General features: G+C 36.4%; 1 protein-coding gene across 6 annotated transcripts in view; it reads right to left on the reverse strand.

Annotated features, from left to right (window-relative positions):
- LOC103472465 (CUB and sushi domain-containing protein 3-like) overlaps positions 1-14,687 on the reverse strand; it is a 389,352-nt gene that overhangs the window by 268,457 nt on the left and 106,208 nt on the right. For all 6 annotated transcript variants that reach the window (XM_017307525.1, XM_017307524.1, XM_017307523.1 and 3 more), the window contains exon 3: positions 2,018-2,130. In XM_017307525.1, the coding sequence (XP_017163014.1) occupies positions 2,018-2,130 (113 nt within the window). The remainder of the gene's footprint in view (positions 1-2,017; positions 2,131-14,687) is intronic.

A 14,687-nucleotide genomic window follows, 5' to 3' on the forward strand; every position in this document is an offset into this window, starting at 1 on the left:
AAATTTCAAAGCCAGCCCTATTTTACATGAACAGAACATGAGATTTATTCCATCCCTGTTGTATTTTAGTCACAGAACATAGGCTGTTGTCAATGTCACTTCAAAATACTAATTGGTTTCACCTATACAACACGGTGAGAGGAAAAGCATCATCCTTTATTTTAGGTTTTATGCATTAAAACACAGTAAAAGACGGCCTTGTCCTTACTGAATATCAAGATTTGAAAGCAAAGATGTTTCATTCAGTTCATATTTTAATCATATTACAATTTGAATGCAGGCTTAGACATTCACAATTTCACTTTGTAAAAACTTTCTGATAATCTTTATGGGAAAACTCGTTTAGAACATGTATATGTCGCAGTTTATTGCAAAAGCTTTGTTCATTATTTTTACCTTACCAACAAGGTAAGGTTTTTTTTTAGTTTGGATCAGTAAACTAAGAAATAGTTTCCCAGAGTAAAAATGATAATTGGGTTTTTTCTTTTCTTTCTTTCACAGTCCACATGTTTGGGGTAGATTTAAAATATGATGATTCTAAGGCCATTTTCCTACCCTATTCTACAGTTCTATTAAATTTAAAAACGCGTTACAACGAGGTTTGTTTGTTAGATTAAAAGTATATAAAAAACAACATTTAGGCAGGTACCCAACTTATTTTTTTGTAAAACGCAAATTTCTGTTTTAAAAATGTCTTATAATATTCTTACCTTAGATGTTGTTTTAATTAGTTGAAAATCAAAAATAATTGGAAATAAAGGCTCAGAGGCAAGAGTATGTGTATAATTTATCCAGATAATTAGTTTCACTTAGTGAGTTAACTTAAAGAAACCTTTTTTTTAAATTATATTTAAATCTATGTAGTTAAACTTTTGAGAACTGAGCTGGAAAATGGAAGAATGCTAATCTTTGACTTTTTAATATCTGTCATGAATTATGCTGGATTTCAGTTGGTGGACGGTTGTTTTATGTTTAAGATAGTTTCCTTCTTTATATTTTGCAATTGTTTAGAATGCAACAGCTTATGATGAATACGTATAAACACTGTAATTGCGTCATTCCTTTCAAATTTGCACACAGTTATATTTTTGTCTTTGATAAAACAATTTAATGCTCCCCCCTCCTATTTCATTCACTCAAACTAATTGCCCCAGTGAGGACATCAAAGATGTTCTAATCTACAACTCAGATCTAAAACTGCTGGCTCAAGGTCTAATTTTAACCATCATTTTGAGCAATCATCTGTTTTCTTTCATGTGTGAATAGTTCACTGTGATATTTACATGAATCCCTTAAAAGGAAAACAGTGATATTAAAGATCTCCTGAGATTGGCACACGTTGCTTTTTCTCCATGACTAACAGCAAACCGACGACCTTTCATGACATGTTTTAATTATTCTATCACTTAAACTCGGTAAGCATTTTTTTTTTTTTATCACTGATGTAAAACAGTTTTAGTCATGATGCTGATTTTAAATCACTACGGCATCAGATACTGATCTGTTGTAACCCTGTTGCTTGATTCAGAAAGTCAGAGTGCCTCCAGCTGCTGAAAAAGGATGCACTTGAATCGTGTCTTGTGCTGAGTGGACAGTAGTTAAAAAAAGTGGATTGAGTTCAAGACCTGGCACTTCTCCTTCTCCTTGAGCAACTTAACAGTTCACTTTTTCATCTCAAGTTCATCTTCCCTGACAGACCCGAACGGAATAGTAACCGAGTTCCCGAGAAAGCATCAAAACCAAAACATGAAATCTGACCTTCTGCTTTAAAACGGTTAAGTGAGGCGTTTCACATACCGAGGCCGAGTAAAACATGCAGCTTCAGCCATTATCCATTTCGGAATATTTGGAGCTTTATTTTCCAAATCTACATCTTTTGTTCTCACACCAAAAATACTGAAAATGATCTCTTCTGAGCATAATTTAGGAATATCTGAAGTTTTTTTTTTTTTTTTCCAAAACAACTTAGTTTGCAAACAAGAAATACAAACATTTATACAAAAACACACGTTCTGACCTTCATAGTTGAGTTTGAAGCCATGAGCAGAAACAGCAAAGTCGCTGGTCAGCCTCAAGGAGAAAACATTCCCTGTGCTGGTGACAGGGGGAGGAGCCTGGAAGCCTGTTAACCTGAAAGAAGAAAACAGAGCGATGTGATTGAAATTATGCATTACCAAAAAAATAAATAAATAAAAATAAAAATATGAAACTGGGTGTCTTGCATCTTCCTGAAAGGTTTACATAATATTTTCTATAGCTTATTAAGGAATGTTCATTCCAACAAAACTTGACTAGTTCAGTTATTCAGTTCAAAATCGCCAATGTTTTCAGATGAAAGTAACATTTCCATTTCATTTGGTGCCCAACATCCCAGAGTCTGGGAAAAGGGACGCAAATAATCCAAGCTACGTGAAGTCCATCAGCTTTTCCTTCTGCTTACAAGTTTGATGGAGATTTGGACTTTGATTTCCAGCACGTCTTGGCATGTTCCCACAGATTCAAAATGACCAATACCTGCTTCACTGAGCATGGCAGCTTGGTGCTAGATTCACCAGGAACTTGGCCTGAGCTAAAGTGAAGCATGGATGATGCACTCTGCAGTTTTCCATCATTTTAGTACGATTGTTTTTGTTGTCAGTATATTTTTTTTGTAGTGAACTTATATTCTAATTTTCTGAGGTATGGGTTTTCATTAGCTGCAAGTGTGTCTCACAAAGTTTTCTCGCTTCTTTTTTTTAAGTTATCGATGAAACAAATGAACACTGAAAATATCTTATTTTAAATTTTGTGCTAAGACCTTCATAGGTCGTAGCATAACATTGTTTCCTTGCCTCAAGATCGTACTAAAAGGCAAAACGTCTTCATGTTAGATAGGACTTAGTCAACCTTATTTTCTTCTTAAACTCTTTCAAAAAACATTGAGGAAACAATTAGGAAATCTGTTTTTCAGGAGCTGTTTGCTACAAAAAAAAGCACTGTACATATTGTATTTTCAAATAACTTAATATAATGAGGAATGGGTTCAGTTAGGTCTTTCAATTTGATAAAAAGCAAGTGTTCAACCGATTGATCTTTTTATACTAAAACCTCTCTGCAGATGAGTAAACAAGAAATAAGGGGAGGAAAAAAAGAAAGAAGGAAAGGCCACATGAAATCACTCAGCTCAGCAACATGTCTCAGTTTATCCTCAAATAAATGCCGCATAACTGCCCAGGTGGGCCTTCAGCTAAGAGACAGCTAATTGAGGAGGAAACATGAAGGAGGAGAGGAGAGCTGGATCTTTTTTCACGTCTGGAAAAGAGCCAAACCCCTTGTGCTGCCACTGCAACATTTTCTGTATTTCCCCCAAAGCTGCCATTCTTTCTTTCATTTCATTTTCTACATTTGTTACATTTTCTCTTTTTTTCCCCTCCCTTTTACGCCAACTGAGCAAATACTGGCATTGTGTTACTTCTCTCCCTATTGTGCTCATCATTTATTCTTCCATCAACCACATTTTAACATTTTAGGTTTGAAATAGTGGTGCAACATGCTTCTTTAATTATTTTTTTTTTTCTGAAATTTGACACTATAGCTAAATTGCATTTAATTCCATCAAACAATCTTTAGGCTCTCCATTACACATCTGAGTGCAATGCAAAGACTTAAGGTGGTAGGGCCAGTCATTACAATCTTTTCCAATCTTAAGATATTGTTGCATAAATTGCACTTACAAGTGTAGCAGCTTTCTAATTTGCAAACATTTGTCTGGAACAATAATCACTGTCAAGTTTGCATGTTTATGAAAACACTTGGAATCGTATCCATCTTCTATACGAAGCATGAAGTAAAAATAGCATTGCATTTCTTCATTACAAGTACTTTATCTTCTGATCAAGGATCATAATCTTCTCTCTGATTTATTTATTTGTTTATTAAATTCAGTATTCATTTTTTGATCTATCATACCTAAAATGCCATCTGCCATGTTTTCATGAGGCAAAATAACCAGTTACAATGCATACGGGCATAGTACCACCATGGGAGTTTATTTGAAGGAATCAACAACAACCAAAGCAGATTTTTATTTCTAATCACAATAAAAGGTTTTACCTCAGGTGGAAAATTTACTCTCTACATTGTGGGACAGTTTAATATCAAAGTATTACTGAAACATATCTTGCATCGTAGTTCTTTTTGTTCACACACGTATAGCTATACAATACGCACACAAATAAATGTAGAAGTACACACAGTAAGAAGACCTGACCGGTGTTTCGAACTGATCAATGTTCTATGTTTAGTTTCACAATTGACCGATGTTTACCAATGTTTCCACTTTTAACCTTGTTTAATTGTGGAGCCACATATCTTCAACTGGAAGGCAGAAGACTGAATTCATGATCCATTGTGTTAGGCAGATTTGTAAAGTTTGTCAAATAGGCAAAATTGTGCTGGCTGAAGCTAAGAAATTTTCATGATGCATGCCAATAATATAATACTCTGAAAGAGATTAGCTTCTTCTCCATGACCAAAGGATTTGTCATCTATCGAGACTGTTTAAGAAATGAGAAGTGGTGGTGACTTTTTTTTTCATTTTTTTTAGACCATCACTGTATTTTCATTTGTCTTTCTCCGCTTCCACTCTCGTGCTCGTTTTTGCAACTTGCGGTATAATAGTGACTCTATAAAGCCGTCTCTTTACCCTTCAGCAGATAGAATATCATTAAAATAAAACTCAAATCCCCCTGCTTCCTCTCCAGAATCTAATTTCCTTTACTTTCACTCCAGCAGATGCAAAACCTTCAGCACGCACAAACACACCACTCGTTTCATTGTGTCACAATTTAACTCTGGGTTTACATGTTTCAAGATTTATGAAGTGAAAGCAAAATTCCCTTACAGAAATTGAAAGTGGGTTAGGAAAGGGACTTGTGGTTGTTGGTGTGCGTGCACACAAGAGTCTGATGTGTATAGCGTGAAATCGCATCAGTATGTGAAGTAACTGGTTAATATCATTGGGGTGATTTCCTTGCTCTTCCCGTCTCATACACAACAAAGGAAGCTACACGCAGGATTGTAATACAACGTAAAACATTAAACAAAGCAGCATTATGATTGATAGAGCCCGTCATTTATCATTCCTGCATCTGGTTGTTGTCATTGTTAACCTACAAAATATACTTTTCAACATTAATGCTGCCATTTTCGTAGAAAAGAAAAGGCTTAAAACCTTGATGAAGCGTTTACAAAAACGTTTGTTGCTACACCCACCGAAAAGACAGGAGGTGTGTAGGATGGGGCATTATTGAAACCATAAAGTCTCCTGCTACTTATTTAAATTTTTTTCTAATTCAGTATGGGTAGTGACTGCCGACATTTGCATATTTTATGCAGACATGGTTTAAAGGATTTTTGATACAGTAAGGATCCAGGTGTGCCTCCACACCAGTTTTTAACCAATACCTTTCATCACATTACAGTTGAAACTGTATTGTAAAGCACTATGTAGAAGAGACTAAGATAAACAGCTCTCAAAGTTCTGGTCATCAAAGCTATCATCTCAGATGCTGTTAGACATATTGCTGTCCTCTTCAGCAGCCGTAACCGAAACAGAAGCAGCTGTACATGGTAGATGACCTGTACTTGTGTAGAGCTTTAACAAATCTGAGGACTCTGAAGTACTTTAAGCTCCTTGTGCACTGCTGGGCCGAGCCCTGCCTGCGTACAACCCCAGGACCGGCGTTTTTGCATTAGGACTTACAGTCCGGTTCCACCCTGCTCCCTGGAGCTGTGGTTCCTTTCGGGTCTGCTTGACTGAGTGATTTTGAATTCAGCCGTTGATTGGTTCATTGGCTGCAAGGGAAGAATCATCTTCAGGATGTCGCATTAAAAGGTTGCATTAAACTTTCTTATTCATTTTCATATTATGCATAAAAAAGTCCCATCATAATCTATTTTTCCTTGTCAGTTTTTAAATGATAATGGCATATTCAATTGCATTTAATTGCAAGAAGATGAACTTGTACCTTGAACTTGAAGAAGAAGATACTTGTACCTTCTTCTCTGCAGTCACAGAAACAATTAACTGCGACCCCAGTAACGACACACACCATAAAATTTAATGACTTAAATTGTGAGCTAATCATCTGAGCTGGTTTGAACGTAAATAACCTCTAGGTCTGTTTTATTTTACCTTTGGAATGTAAATCAATGTACAAAAAGATAAATATTCTCATTTTAATTTTATTTATTTTCTACGTGACCAAAACAAACGCCCTTCTTTTCCAACTTTTCATCCTTCATTTCACTCCCGATGGTGCTACCAACATCTAGAAAATTGATTTAACTAGTCACATGTTCAGACGGTGTTTACCTTACAGCCTATTTTGACACGCACTATGACATTTAAAGCACAGTGGAGCGTCTATATTGACTAACATTATTCCCATTGGAAACGTTCTCAACTTGACCATGAACTTAAATCAATAACAGCATCCAGATGTAAGAGCACATCCTGGAAAAATCAACCACATGTCAAAAACAGGTAGAGAGGGGAGAGAGAAAGAAACTATTTGTGTCAAATTCACAAGCACTGGATAACAGACAATAAATGATTTGATAAATTTCACTTCAGATAACACTGCAGTTTTTAACCACTGTACGGAGGAGATGAAAGGAAAACGAGGACGGTAGGTGGACGTTTGATCTTTTACTACAACAAACATGTTAATATTTGTGTGTATTTTGTAGTGATGAGGAGGTTTGCTGATAGGGCATTGAGAGGACTGAGAACAGTAACGAGGAAAAGAAACACCTCATTAAGTTTTGAGCACAGCAGAGGAAGTGTTATGATTTGGGGTCATTTTAATCCAAAGAGCCTAAGGACATCACAGTTACTCAACCAGTTATTCCTCTGCAGATGTAAAAGTAGTTTTCTACTGAGTGGATGAAAAAAGACTCAATTAGATTTACTATGAGATTATAACGTTTTTAATTCACTAATCATAATAGTCTCGTTTTCTATGGCATTTTAACCCTAGAAGTGGTATGGTTTTAAGGATATAAGCTGTGTGTTTTCTTCAAACGCAAAACAAGCCAGCATGGAAAACACACAAAATTACAAAGAGAAGTTATTTAGGTTGGCTGTTTTATGATTGTAAAACAAGTTGGGAATATGTGTCTTTTTTTTTTTTTTTTTTTTTGCTTTATAGTTTAAGCAACCTTTTCCTACATCAGACCCAATTTTCACCTGCAAACAAAGGTTATTATCTGATGTGAAACTGTGAAGTCAGCCTTTACAAAGGTCAATACACAGTTTTGGAGATTTTCAAAGTTTTTTTTTAGGTTGTGTAAAAGCACATTGGGTTGTACTATTTCCAAAAGAAATAATGTTGCATATATGTTGATTTTCGACATAAACTGCATTCAAAAGCAAATTATAAAATGAATTACAAGAAAAGGGTTTTTACTTTTTCATTAAAGCATTTCTTCAGTTTGTCAAATTTCTAATAGGGCTGTAAAAAAGGTAATGATCGGCTGAAGCCTAAGTAATGGCACGTCTACACAGGTTTAGACTTACCTATTTGTGTTTTATAATAAGTTTTCTACAGATGTGGAATGACTAATATGGTATGAAACAATTACAGAATTATAAAAGCACTCAGATATTGGATTTTCATATGCCACATGACAGGTGATTTTAATTTTCTTTTCCTTAAATAGGTCCCATTTACACCCAAAACTGCACAGTTCAACAACAGGCCCAGAAGATTTTGGTTATGAATAAATGAATACTAATAAGGATTGTTTCACAGATCGTCATTGTCATAACACCACGAAACAGTCGTTTTATAGTTTGCGCAATTAAAACAATATAAGAGATACATCAATACATTTTCTTCAAGAGACACATCAGGTTGTTGGTTCTGAAAACCAAACCTATGCTTAACCAAACCTCTGATATGTAGCTAAGAAATGTTTCAATATTTTTGTGTGGTTGTTTAACTTTCTTCTTCATCATCCTGTTTCTTTTATTTCTATATTGTTTCATCATGCAAAATGCTGTTAATATTCATACGAGGATCTGACAAATCTGTCTTACAGCGGTGTCTCACAGCTCCGCTGCTGGTGACCTCCCACCGCGCAGGTTTTAGATCTTTCATCCTCAAACATTTGATCCAATTTATAGCTAATAGGTCATGACCAGGGTTTCCACAGAGTACAACAACGAGCTGCCCCAGACTTTGAACTAAGTGTCTTTAACAGGAGAAATGTTGCAATTATGCACATTAGGGGGTCAAGGATGAGAAACAAAAACCATTTATTAATGAACGTCTTGGCCCTTTGTCTCATACTCTGGGTTTCATGGACTCTTAATGCTTGCATTAGTAAGATTTAAACCCTTAAACATCATACAAAAAAATTATGCTGCAACACCATTTGTGGTGGATGCATTTTTTTTTACCCATGTTTTGTGCGTTTTTTTCATCCTGCAAATGGATTTTATTTCCGAATCATTTCTTTATTGGTTATTTTTAGATGTAAAACATCAACAAGGCATGTGGAAACCTACATTTAGCACCCTCTCTGGAAAAAGTTAGGCATTATGAGTATTATGATTAAACTTTCTTCAATGAGCAGATCTTTTTTTTTTAGAATGCAGGCAGTCACTAAGCAATTATCAGGTATTTTCTGAGATTATTATATTCAATAAGGCCTGCAGAAAATAAACAACCAAGAGTTCTGACTGAAATGTATCAGTTCTGTCCAGATTCATTAAAAAACATTCATAAACGTTTCTTGATCATTTATTGGCCATTTTCTTTCCAAATAATGAACTCTGATTTTTTTGTGGTACTACAACCTTTATTCACTGTAATCCTAAGTATGTAGAGCTATTTTATTTAGACATATTCTTTGCTCAAATTAGCTGCTGGTGATGTACTTTTTATCAAATTTATGTTCATTAACTGTGCTTCTGATGACTGATCTGAACGTTTTGTGTAAAGGTTCTGCAATCTATGTAAATGGCAACTTTTAATCGTCAATTTCTCTGAATATTTCAGGAAATATAATGCTTATTTACACATACTTGTACATCTCTGTGTAATATTAAAATGACGTGCTCGCATTTACATAAAGAGTGAGGTTAGAAGTTAATGCTGTGGTAAGAAAATGGTCGATAACCCCCTTTCCCCCTCTATCCCTCTATTTCATCTTCATGTCCAGTAGATTTATTTCCTTCATGGGTGTTCAAAGTTCAGGGTCTCCAGTGACTGATTGATTAACAACACCTCCCTGAGTGGCACACACACACGCACACGCACACACACACACACACACACACACACACACACACACACACACACACACACACGCACACACACGCACACACGCACACACACACACACACACAGAGAATCATTTTTCAGGTTACAGTACATGTGGTCAATAGTCATTGCTGTGTCGTATAAATCACTGTTTCACTAGCCCTCCTGATCTGTGTGTGTAGCTCAATGTGCATGCCTGGGTTTGAGAAGGGATGGGGATGCAGTGAGGGGTGGGGGAGTATGGAGGGTCCTTGATCATAGTGGAACTCTATTCATTAAATTAGTCATACTGGAAAAAAAAAAAAAACTCAAAGAAATGCACAAACACAAGCAGATTCACTATCCAGGTCACCCTTCCAGCTTCCTCAATGACCCAGTCCATTCATCAGAATAACATGTTGAGAATGAGGGAGAGAGCGAGAGAAAGAGAGAGAGTTGTGAGCTACATTGCTACCTAAACATTAATTTTAATATACCCCAGAGAAGGTGACAGGAAAATCACTAAATGAATGTACCCACTGTGAGGCCAGGACAATCCAAGACTAAAAACATCTGTCGGGGAAGTTTTTTTTTTAATTCATTTAATTTTTTGGGAGGTGTTGAAGAAAGACAAAAATGTTTGAATTCCAAATTTTTGCTATAAAAATCTTTCTATAAAATATTTTCGGTAACAAAGCAAAATTGTATTATGTTCCTTAAACAATTCTTGGAAGCTAAAACAGCATCTTAAAGAGTTAAATTCAGCTATTCTCAAATCATCACCTTACCAAAAGACTTTAGGTCAAATAGTGCAGGAATATTTATTTGTCCTCAATTATTATTACCAAGATGATACTGACACAGGGCTAGGGTTTGAAACTGTTTGCAATAGAACAATACAGGTTTTATGTGTTCTTATGTATGTCTTAATTGCAATGCAATTTGCAAATGAAAGACAGATTATGCAAACGGTTTAATCTAAAAAAAAAAATAAAATCCTGAAACTATTTCCTGCTTGCAATAAAGACTAGAAAATTAAAACAACTGAATATTTGTTGTTACGCAGCTTACGATATCAAAAGTGCTTGTTGAGTTTTAGTGGCCACCATGTGTATCAGCTGTGCATGTCCTCAATGTCACTTCGTTTCCGAGCAGGTCATCTGCTGCAAAAACATTTTCATCTGAAATTCACCTGTTTCAAAGAGATTTTTATTTATCCCTCTCTCCAGCAGAGTTTTTCTGATGAGTCATGTTGTGTTTTTCATAGCTGTTTAATCATCTGCTATCCAGTTTTTCCACTTCCTGTTAAAGGAGCATATGCCACACTACACAACAAATGAGTTTAGAAAAACCCAAATGGCATCTGAATGTGGAATAAAAAAGCACAAGCAGGCTTTATAATAGCCCATTGTCAGCTAATTAAAACACCAACCATGCGATAGCGTTTACTTAACACTGCTCATGTGGGTAAACATTTTATTCTACTCTACTACAAATGATCTAAGCATGTTTGTTTAAAATAAGTATTCTGTACCTTCTTTGCTCCTATATTTAGATTCTGTTCAGCCCTAAAAGTGTCTTGCTGAATCAGAGTGTCTTGTATCATAAATGAAAGGACACATTTGTAGCTCGGTGACCTCTAAACCACATACACGCCGAGTTACTAAAGGGCAGAGTAAAGCTCATCAACCCTCAAACAGATATGCTTAAACGGAGGCAATCTGTGACACCAGAGTGACAGTCTAAACAGGTCCTCCTTGCAGATAGCTCCCTGCGTGTGCCCGCTTGCACGCATGCCAACGAACTTGCACGTGCACCCGCGAAAGAATAGATTTGAGTGATTTTTTTTTTTTTTTTAATGCTTCAGCTGTCGTCTTCGTTTATCTCGTCGCAAGCCATCAGTGTGTATCTGCCCGTATGTCTGTCCGTCTGCGCCCAGCTTCATGCTGCATGTCTGTGCGCTTCTCACTTTGTCACACTTATTGGCATCCAGTAGCGCAAACATCCATTACTTGCTATCCCTTTCAGCGTAGCTGTGATGTTCAAGGATGATAAATCCTTTTGTGGTGTGTCATGGAGGACGGAAGAGGAGGAGGTTTGTCTTTGGGGTTGACAGGGGGCCATCGCCGCCGTCTGTTCAAGCCCGAAGAGAGAACCTGCGACACAGGCTAGACGGTGGATTAACTTTTTTTTTGCCCCCCCAAAAAAAAAAAAATCTTTCTCACACTAACGTAAATGTGTAAATACACATAAACTTTGCTCTTTCTGCAACTATACTCTTCACTGTTGTAATTATTTTGAATCATTACCACTTGTATACATTTTAAATAATGTCCCAATTTCTTTGGACATAGTGTTCAGAGAATATTATCCAGCCGGTGTGGTCTCATTATAGTCCATATGTTACAAAGTGCACAATGAATGCATTTTAATGCAATAATATATGAACGATAACATACACAGCCATAATAAGGTGAATATGACACATTATTTACGCCGGTAGTAAAAACCAAAATAGCATTTCTGATTCTTGGACAATTTTTGTTTACCTTTTGTGTCTTCTTGATAGCGTTCCCAACACAATTCCATGTCACTGTGTCAAAAGTAGTTTTTTGTTCCCACTATTAAATGATAAATGTAGTGAGTGTCCTGTCCCTCTGCCCCCTTAGTCTGTCTCAGTCTCTCTCTGTTGCAGGCAGTTAGATAGATTGTGTGCATTTCCCCCTTGAGCTAAAGCTTGTTTAGGCTGTTGGCCATCCCATCACTTACCAACGAAACCCATCTCTCTCTCACACACATGCGCACCCACACACACACAACGGCAAAAGCGGTCATATAAATGCATATCCCGGAAGGGACGCCTGTTAATGTAGAAAACGTGCAAACAGTATGTGTGATTGTATGCACACACACACACCTGTATTTTGTAGATAGGTGAGAGATAGATTGGATGTGTCTTGTGGCATTTAAAGAGAGGTGTCGGGACTGACAGCTCCTTAAAGGGACAGTCATTACAGAGATTTATGGATGTGGAAAGACAAGTTGGAAGGAGAGGATGAAATGGATCAGCAAGAGACGGAGCAAAAATGCGGATTAAGAAATATGAAGTTAAAGGAGACACACATACAAATGCTGCCATTCTGTCACTTCAGGAGTCTTTACAGGGATGTACATTTTTTATGTAAGGCCTACAAGTATTGTCCGAGGCAAAGGTACTGTCAGAGGTACTCTCGAGGTAGGGGATTTAGCAAAGCCGAGATATTCTTTTATGCAACATTAGCTGACATATTTTATATATATATATATAGGACACATTTTATGTCATGGTGGGGTTATTCAAATGTGTGTGAATGAAGATGAATCAAGCCAAAAGACTTGAACAATCTTTTCACTGCAGCTGAAGAAAGATTGATTAAAAGTATTTCCCCAATATTTCTTCTTATGTCAGTTCTTTTCTATGTTTTTTGTGCATCTGCTCCATCTTCTCAAATATCCAGTTAGTCGTGGCAGAAGGTCGCCAGTACTCAGGCAGGTTCTGCTGGACGTTTTTTCCTGTTAAAGGAGAGTTATTCATTTCCACTGTTGCTACATGCTTGCTTTATACGCAGGACTTGTGTAAAGTCAATGATGCAACCCAAGCACATGTCCATGGTTGCTACGTGCTCGTCCATTGCATCAGTCAATGACTTGATGCAGTGACAGAAAACTTTTTAAACTAATTTAAATAATAAACTGAGCTTGACGCACTGTTTAACAACAAGGATCAATTGGAATGCAAGTGTGATAAATTTGAAATGACTTTTCGGATGACATTTGTTGTGAAATGATGCAATATAAACTGAACTGAAAATTGAATTCACAGATTGTAGTGTAAAAGTGCCTTGGAGTCCTCGGATTTAACAAAGAGTTATAAAAAAGCAGGTCATTTACCATTTAATAATGTCATCAGAGCAGACACACAAGTACAAGCACTAAAATGGAGACTGTTGCACAATTAAAAACAGCTTAGTTGTGCATTGGAGCTTTTTTCTGCATTGTAGGTCTGGTCCCTGGAACCTTTATAATGATTTGCCTCTCTCGTTTGACACATGGTGAAAATTAATAAATTCAGTTGCTCGTTCTATTTGTGGGCTTATGTTTTACCAATTTAACAAAAAAATACTTATGTTCAGTTTAATTAATTCACTGCATAAAAAACAAAAAAACTGAACTATTGCCTCTTGCAAAAAGGCAGCTACATTAATATCATTCCCCCCCCCCCTCAAAAGCACCTGTTAGGTGGAGATAACATTTCCCCCACTTTTCTATTGTTATTGTAAAGGTCAGCTCCATTGTTATCAATTTTTCATGTTTTATCACAGTAAACAACGTTGTATCCCTGAGTGTGGTCTGCATGCACTGAGGCATGGTATATTGTCTATGGTTATATAACAGTGTCTTTTCTTAAACGTAGCAAGAAACCTCATGAGAAAATGAACAGATTTATTTGGTTATTCATACACATATATAGGACATATATTAATAATGAAACTGCTGACAGACTCTCGTGTGTGCTTGCATAAGTGTGGCTTAGTGTTCCAGTGCTAATGTTGCTAATTTCTAAATGCGATTTGTTCTATCCTATTTAATATATAAGAAGTAATATAGAAGAATTAATATGAGAGATGTGTTTTGTGTGTCATATGTGAAGACAGAGGACAAAACAATATTAGACACAGCACTTACACTCGCTGAAATGTTTTTCTGAAATATACAAACATAATGTGGCTGTTCAGCTCAGATAGGGAAATGGTGCAATTTAGAGATTTTCTATATCTACCAAAGGCTGGAAATTACACTGAAATTGATGTTTAGACAAAATAATTGCAAATGGAGTCAAGAGCATTCAGAATTATTTAGATAATTATGAAGCAGCAGCAGCAGCGATAGGCAGAATATGGTGATTGTAAAAAAATATCCTCCGTACATCAAAAATATTTAATCAGATTTAAAATGTATAAATAATGAGCCTTCATAAAGTTCTGAATTAGATCAAGTTTAAAGCTTAGAGTTTATACATAACACCACAGGTTTTCACCATGTCATCAACTTTGTTCAGATCAAACTAAAACAAAAAAGTTTGGGGAAAAACAATATAAAAAATACCTACATACAACTTCGAAATCCGTAAAAACATCAAAAATCTTGAAAATCATAGACTGGGACGAGGGACTGATTATTTATTCTGCTACAATAAACCTTATCATTCATAGAAACAGCAGAACTGTAGACTAGCGGTTCTCAACGTGGGCGGTACCGCCCCCCAGGGGGCGTTCAGAGTACGGCAGGGGGCGCTGGCGGACATTTTTACAAAAAGGGGGCACAGGGATTCCTTTGGGGGGGGGCGTTTGGTTGAAG

Source organism: Poecilia reticulata, linkage group LG11 (genome assembly GCF_000633615.1).
Source record: "Poecilia reticulata strain Guanapo linkage group LG11, Guppy_female_1.0+MT, whole genome shotgun sequence".
Taxonomy (NCBI): Eukaryota; Metazoa; Chordata; class Actinopteri; order Cyprinodontiformes; family Poeciliidae; genus Poecilia; species Poecilia reticulata.